The sequence below is a fragment of the Hippocampus comes genome, unplaced genomic scaffold (assembly GCF_001891065.2).
Source record: "Hippocampus comes isolate QL1 unplaced genomic scaffold, H_comes_QL1_v1.1 scaffold111, whole genome shotgun sequence".
NCBI classification, from domain to species: domain Eukaryota; kingdom Metazoa; phylum Chordata; class Actinopteri; order Syngnathiformes; family Syngnathidae; genus Hippocampus; species Hippocampus comes.
In genome coordinates this window covers 4040846-4048430 of record NW_017805698.1, presented here as the reverse complement: position 1 = coordinate 4048430, position 7585 = coordinate 4040846, and the positions used below count along the sequence as shown (strand labels likewise).

At 43.3% G+C, this 7585-nt stretch overlaps 1 protein-coding gene across 1 annotated transcript; it reads left to right on the top strand.

Moving 5' to 3' along the window:
- The first annotated feature begins 1346 nt into the window (after positions 1-1346).
- Positions 1347-7287, top strand: slitrk5b (SLIT and NTRK-like family, member 5b). Its single transcript, XM_019882498.1, has 2 exons — positions 1347-1560; positions 1977-7287. Exon 2 carries the CDS (start codon positions 2032-2034, stop codon positions 4627-4629), a length of 2598 nt encoding a protein of 865 aa, XP_019738057.1. The 5' UTR covers positions 1347-1560; positions 1977-2031; the 3' UTR covers positions 4630-7287.
- Positions 7288-7585: the final 298 nt, after the last annotated feature.

Sequence of the window (7585 nt, the reverse complement as noted above, 5' to 3'; positions counted from 1 at the left end):
ATTCCCAAGTGCATAAATCAAAACAAAATGTAATGAGGGCAAAGCCAACTTTTAAATTCAATACAAGTGCATTTAAACTTTTAGAAGAATTTATTTGCTTTTAAAAATGTATGTGGCTAAACCTGATTTAACTTTTACATGCAAAACATTTTAATCTAATCATGACTTAAATACTTTTTTTCAATTTTCCTATATTTAAGCGATCAATGTTCACAAGGTTTATATTATTCAACATACTTTTTAAGAATAAAGCCTGTTTTTTTTTCTTCTACTGATGAACACTTACACCTAGTGTGCTACTGTATTTTAATGTCATTCATGATGGTGGTATTTAAAGGTATTTTTAGGTGGTACATGGTGTGAAGTTAAAAAAAAAAAATATATATATATACACACACACACACACACACACACACATAGTACGAGTATTCGTGTGGACGTTTATACCATTTGACAAACAAAAATGGGACAAATGAATAATTCATACAAATTACAACACTCGTGCCAAAACTGTAGGACCAGGTGAAACATTCAGGGCAATGAGTCATTCTCTGTGTGGCTCATTTAATAGTGTTTTAAAGCAACTAGACACACAAATAAATAAATAAATAAAACGCTGCGCCACTGTGAGCCATTAGTTCTAATTTCAGAAATTGATGCTCGGGCAACTGATCAATCGACCCACTGGTGAGTCCCAGTGTGCTCATACATTATGCAGGGAGTGACGTGATTATTAAGGCTTTTTTGTACACTCCCTGAGCACTTTCGTGTTGCTTTTAGATGGCAATGACAGTTTTTCTCCTTGAAAGTGATGTAGATGCAACATGAAAACCCAATGAACTTCAACCCGGGACTGACCCAAGTGATGAGATAGTGTCAGGTATCTTTTTTTTTTTCACCCGCACAGAAGCTGAGCAGTCCAATAATATCAGCTGTCTTCATCAAGTGGAGCTGCCGTGAATGTTTTCAACCTAAGCTACAAAAAAAAAAAAAAAGGATTGACAGATTATACAAAACAATGATGTAACGTGACTATCCTGGCGGAGGTTTTGCTTTCAGGATGAATAACGCCATAAGCGGGTTTAAAACACACCGTTTGAGTGTGTCTCAAGCTCTCCGCTTGGCTGAATTATTGATATTTTGAGGGATCTTTCAGAAGGTCGGTCAGCATCTATCTTTTTTTTTTTTTTTTTTTTCTTCCACATCTCGGCACGATGCTCAAGTGAGCTGATTCTTTCTGCGTGAAATGAAATGACTTGACATCTTCCCGACCACCGGGTAAGGGAGAGAGGGAGAGCGAGAGGGAGAGAGGGAAAGAGAGAGAGAGATGGAGAGGGAATAAGGAACTTAGTTATCAGGCGCAGCAGCATCTCCGCCTGCACTGCGAGGCAGAGGAGAAGCATTTATGGTCGATCAGTGGTTTTCCTTTTTCCTTCAATCCTCTTCGGGGCATTGGGGGAGTGAGTTGAAAAGATCCCTGACGGGTTTTCCTGACGGATGAAACATAAAAGGCACGCTGACATTACCCGGTGAGCCTGCGTTTCAACCCATGGGTGTGAGGTAGGTTATTTCTGCCTTGGAGTTTGGAGTTAAAGATGCACTAAATCGGGCTTTAAGTCGACCAGGTGTACAACTTTCAAGTGGCAACGTGGTCCAAGTATAATTTGATGCGATTGTGTTGTTTTGTGCTCAAGTGTGGCTTTGACCTTGATTTTTGTTATTTACATTGCTTGAGGGAGTCCTCCCGCTCTCTCTTTCTCTTGCTCTCACGCTTTCTCTCTCTCTCTCACTCGCTCGCTGCTGCTGCTGCTTTGTTTGAGCCATTTTAAATCAGCAGTCACACGGCCAGAAGTTACCTCTGGGTAGCAACAAATGAGGCTTTGACTCGTGCCGGCTACAGCTGGTTGTGAGGAAGTTGCCCGCCTGTCTCGCCTCATCATGCTCCATTATCGTTTGTGTTTCTCTTTTCCCTCCAGATGACATTGAGGATACTTTAGTGGGAGTCTGAGCTTGGACGTCGTGCGCAGGAAAATGCATCTTTGGATCGCTTGTGTTTTGCTGAGCGCCACCGCTGTATCTACAGCAGGGATGTCTGATGAAGGCATATGTGAGCGACTGTGTGCCTGCGAGGAGAGAGAGGGGACACTCACTGTGAGCTGTGAGAACAGGGGGATTGGGAGCATCTCCGAAATAAACCAGCTCAACTTCCCCCAGTATCATCTGCTGCTCACTGGGAATGTTTTAAGAAAGCTTGCCGCCGACGACTTTCTTGAATATCGAGGACTCACCATATTGCACCTGGGAAATAATGAGATCGCCGAGGTGGAAGCTGGAGCTTTTAATGGACTTCAAGGATTGAAACGATTACATCTCAACAATAACAAAATTGATGCCTTGAAGGAGGAGCTGTTCTGGGGCCTTGAAAGTCTGGAGTATCTGCAGCTTGATTATAATTACATCACTCAAGTGGCCCCCAATGCTCTGGGCGGACTTCGACACCTGGAGGTGTTGATTCTGAATGACAACTTGATATCGACATTGCCTGTGAACATCTTCCAGCATGTCCCACTGACTCATCTTGACTTGAGGGGGAATCAGCTAAAAGTCCTCCCCTACACGGGTCTGCTGGAGCACATGAACGGCGTGGTGGAGCTGCAGCTGGAGGAAAACCCGTGGAACTGCTCCTGTGACCTGATCGCCCTCAAAACGTGGCTGGAGAGCATTTCGTACACGGCGTTGGTGGGCGACGTCGTTTGCGAGTTCCCCTTTCGTCTCCATGGGAGGGATCTTGATGAGGTCTCAAAGCAAGAGTTGTGTCCCAGAAGAGCCATCGCTGAATACGAGATGCCACCGCAGCCTCATTTCAGCACGGACGGCAACTACAGGAGTACGCCGGCCCTCGCGACGGCTTCCTTAACCTCGTCTGGCATCGCAAGATCTTCGTCAAGGCCCACCAAGGGACCTCGGCAGTCGGGTAAATTAAAATCAAAACCGACGACTCGACTGGCGGCAAACAAACCCCAGAATTATGGCCAAATTATTTCCTATCAAACTAAATCTCCTGTGCCTTTGGACTGCCCGTCGGCCTGCACCTGCAACCTTCAGATTTCAGACCTCGGCCTCAACGTCAACTGCCAGGAGCGAAAGATCGAGCAGATTTCCGATTTAGAGCCCAAACCTTACAACCCCAAAAAGATGTATCTCACCGGGAACTATATCCCCGTGGTGAGAAGATCGGATTTCATTGAGGCAACTGGATTGGATTTGCTTCATCTGGGCAACAATCGCATCGCTCAAATCCATGACAGAGCTTTTGGTGATTTGACTCATCTCAGGAGACTCTACCTTAATGGGAATTTGATAGACCATCTTACGGCCGATATCTTCTACGGACTAGAGAGTCTGCAGTTCCTATATTTAGAATACAATGTCATTAAGGAAGTCACTGCAGACACATTCCAGTACGTCCCTAAACTCCAGCTCCTGTTTCTCAACAACAACCTCTTGAAAACATTACCAGCGGGAGCATTTCACGGCCTCACGTTGGCCCGCCTCAATCTTCGCAGCAACCACCTGCGATACTTGCCGGTCAGCGGTGTGCTCGATCAGCTCACGGCACTGGTGCAGGTGGATTTGTACGAAAACCCCTGGGATTGCTCGTGTAGCATTCTCGACTTGAAGATGTGGCTGGAGCAGCTCAGCACGGGCACCGTTGTCAACAACGTCATCTGTGGCTCGCCCAAGAGGCTCGCTGGGGAAGACATGCGATACATCAAGACAGCTAATTTTTGCCCTAATAACTCGGCCGTACTGGCGTCAATGATTCCCCCCTCGGAGGAATCCTTCCCAGGCAGCACCATCACCATCGAAACGTCACTCGACTCCGACACACAGTACAGTGCCATCCCTTTATCCGTGATGATTCTTGCCCTCCTGCTCATGTTCATTTTGTCCGTGTTTGTGGCTGCAGGGCTGTTTGTAACAATGAGAAAGAGACACCTGAAGAGTCAAAACGAGCAGAATAACTCCATGAATGCGTGTATTAGCTCTCTTAACATGGAGTATGGACTGTATAAAAAGGGATCTGTCCCAAAGGTCAGAACGTCAGCTGGACACGTGTATGAGTACATTCCACCCGCCTCGGAGCAAACAAGCAGAACCACAGGCCACGCTTCTGCCAACAGCAAATCCGCTGAGGGGTTTCAGGACTTTGACGAGCTAAGCGGCCCCTTTCTGGGGAACTCGGACGAAGAAGCGGCGAGTAATGTAATAGGCTCGGAATACAGCACCAGCGCTTCGGAGCCTCTCAATAAGCCTTCCAGCATGAAACAAGATGATCCATCGCACTACAGAGAAGTCCTCGATCCTGAGCAGAAGCCCCACTACAGCCATACGCTACCTTGCAGGCACGCAGCACGTCCGGCCGGTCAGTACGCATCGGACCTTGATGCAAGGCCTAGGTACGTGCATCCTGACAGAGTACAACAGACAATCCTGTACTGCACAACTCCAAGTACTGTTTATGTGGAGCCAAACAGAAGCGAGTATTGGGAACTGAAGGCAAAGCTTCACATTGATCCGGATTATCTTGAAGTTCTTGAAAAAAGAACAACATTTACACAGTTTTAAGCGACTCGGCTGCCAAACACACCGAAACGGGACTTTATACTTCAACGCAAAGAGGTAAAGCACGAAGGCATCGTCTTTGGTACAAAGGATTGTGAGCTGCAGCATGGATTTTTGTGTACTACTCAAGCTTTGCAGCACTGAGTGATGACATGTACTACATGTCAGCTGATCCAATCACAGGTACATCGACCACGTGATTCATGACTGTGCAACGTGAATAATGTTTTTGTTACGATCACAACATGGGTTGGGATGACAGTCCTTTGAATAACGTTTACCTTAACAAACTGATTTTTTGGAGCTTATTATGTGTGAGTTTTCTGCTTGCTAGGAACTATTAAATCAATCTATCCATTCTTAACTTTGCTGGTTTGGTATGAAATATCATCTTTATATTTCTCAGGCTGCGGCAGCTTCTCCCATTGGCCAGTCCCATTGGCACCCACCAGATGAGGCAAACTTCAAACTGTAAACATATCCAAGTATAATCACGGTGATTTATGAAGGAGGGGGAAAAAAGACAGAAAGCCTCGACAAAACGTATGCCGAATAAAAAGTAAAATGGTCCAGTGTTGCTACATCTTGACAAATATTTTCACTGCACCATGTTGGTGGAGTATTTTGCAGCAGGACTCACCAATGTTTGTTTTATTCAAGTTAAATTGTCTTCAATGCACGGACAAAATGATAGTTTGAAATATGAAGATTGTAGTGACTATATATCGTAGGCAAATAAAATTGAACAGGCTTCACGTTGACAAATAAAAGATTTCTCGAAATTCAAAGTTTGATGCATTTGTGACATTTGACACATCGTTTTTTGTAACTCCGTGTGAAAGGGGAAATTTGCAATGGTAAAACTGCTCGCAAGATTTGAATGTAACCTCACTTCAATAATCCCTTGCCAGTCTCTGACCAAAGCAAGGACCCTCACTAACACGCACAACATGTGCAGTGTATTGCAACACTACAGGCCTGAAATTTCATTTTGGGGAGTGTAGACTCAAACCAAAATCAAGAAGAGATTACCAAAATTACCTGTTCAACAGAAATGTTGCAAATTCTGTGTCGCTTCTGAATCGTTTCAGTTGTCTTATGTCCCTATACTCTTCTTTTAGCCAGGTTTGCGGAAACAAGGGATGGGTATTTTTATTTATTTTTTTAACGGAAAGGGATAGTCCGCATAGTTTTTGCAAAACTCCTAAAACCCACAAAACTAGGTCAGCGTGTGTGCTTGCAGTGCATGGTAAATCATGCCTTCTGTCTTTGATTGGTTGTTTTTTATTGGGTGCGGTGGTTTCTCAAATCAAATTACAGTAACGGGATGGAGCTAGACAAGGCGGATCTTTTTTAACGGATCATTTTGCAGACAAATGTCCCAAAATGTTGGTGAAAGTTGTTTTGAAAACTGCAAACTCCTCCTTTGACAAGCTTATGTTTTCGCATGAGTTCTGTCAACATTTGTCAACAAGCTGCACAACAACAAACATCCAGTGCAACAGCAAATTTCTTTATTTGGGTACGTGTGCTTTCGCGTTCATAATCTAACATAAAATCTAATCATGACTGGACAGGAAAAAAAAATTGTGAACAATTCTTATAAAAGTTTTCTTTGTTCTGTTCCTTGGACTGTAGTCAAAAACTGCTGACACTGACATGATGTGGAAAACTAACGTGCAACCATTTTTATTCAAATTTCCATTGTATTTCACTTTTTTTTTCTGACTCCTTCTCGAATCAATCTATTTTTTTGCAAACACAAAACGTACTCATTTGCATATCAAGTGCGAAAGTAAGATCACTTGAGGGCGAACTAAGACTCCATTTTTGACAGGATGACCCGAGACGCATGTTAATGCTGCCCGAGCCGCGCGTTGAGTCAGTGCGAGTAATGCCGGATGTACATAATGCTTAACAGTTCAAATTAAATGTGTAAATATGAACAATCAGGCATGAAAGCCCGGCCCCCTAATGACTCATCTTATCATAACAGACGCCCTGGAGCTATTTCCTTTGCAATAATGTGTGCTTTTTACTCTCCAATCGGCTGCATTTCATTAGCGCTAATCAGCGATGAAGATTATATGCTCTCATCCCAAAATAAACCAGGTTGTTGCCAAGGCTATTTACCACCAATTCTTTCTGATGAAACCGAAATTAATTTGCAAAAGTGCCCATCCATTATGATGCGTGTAGGCGTAAAGTCAAGTGCAGAAAATGAATCATTTTGCTGAAATCGGACACATTTGACAAGGTGAGGAACATGCTGTGGATGAGGAGAAGCTCAGAATATCATCTCATGAGCTCACTGCTTTGCAGATTGAGACCAAAGACAGAATCCCAAAATTTCAAGGGAGCCCACCACTTGTTTTTTTTTCGGATAATCTCTCCGAATCTGTGGTGTTCCCTCAAAGCTTCCCGCAGGGGATTATGGACAACTGGTGCACTTGTTTGGAAATGATTCAGGCTGTAATTCTTGTGTGAAATGTTGTAAAGGATGATGATCACAACTGTATTCACATGTATGAAAAACAAAACTCTTTGCCATCAATACACATGATTCACGTGTGCCAACAGTCACGTACTGTAGAATGAATTTACCGGCATATCACAAGGGCATCGCATTGATGGTTTTTTAAATTTTTTTGTTTGTTTTTTTAAGCATCCTATACTGTATGTGTATTTTACCCTGTTACCTACTCTATCTCCGGATTAAATTAAAAAAAAAAAAAAAAATTACAATGATGCAATGCAAGAAGTCCGATTTCTCAACATGTACTGAAATACAAGAGTTGGGGCCTCAGTTGTGTAAAAGATGTATTTTTATAACAAAGAAATGTAGATATTAGTCCATACTATTTGCTTCCTCTTTCGAAAATTCACTATTGACTTGTAAGAGTCAACGATGATGTCACTCCCTGAATTGTGCAGTATATTTGTTTGTGTCCAAGCAGTC

Excerpts from the sequence above, each read along its gene's own strand:
- slitrk5b (XM_019882498.1), top strand. The coding sequence starts at position 2,032 with ATGCATCTTTGGATCGCTTGTGTTTTGCTGAGCGCCACCGCTGTATCT.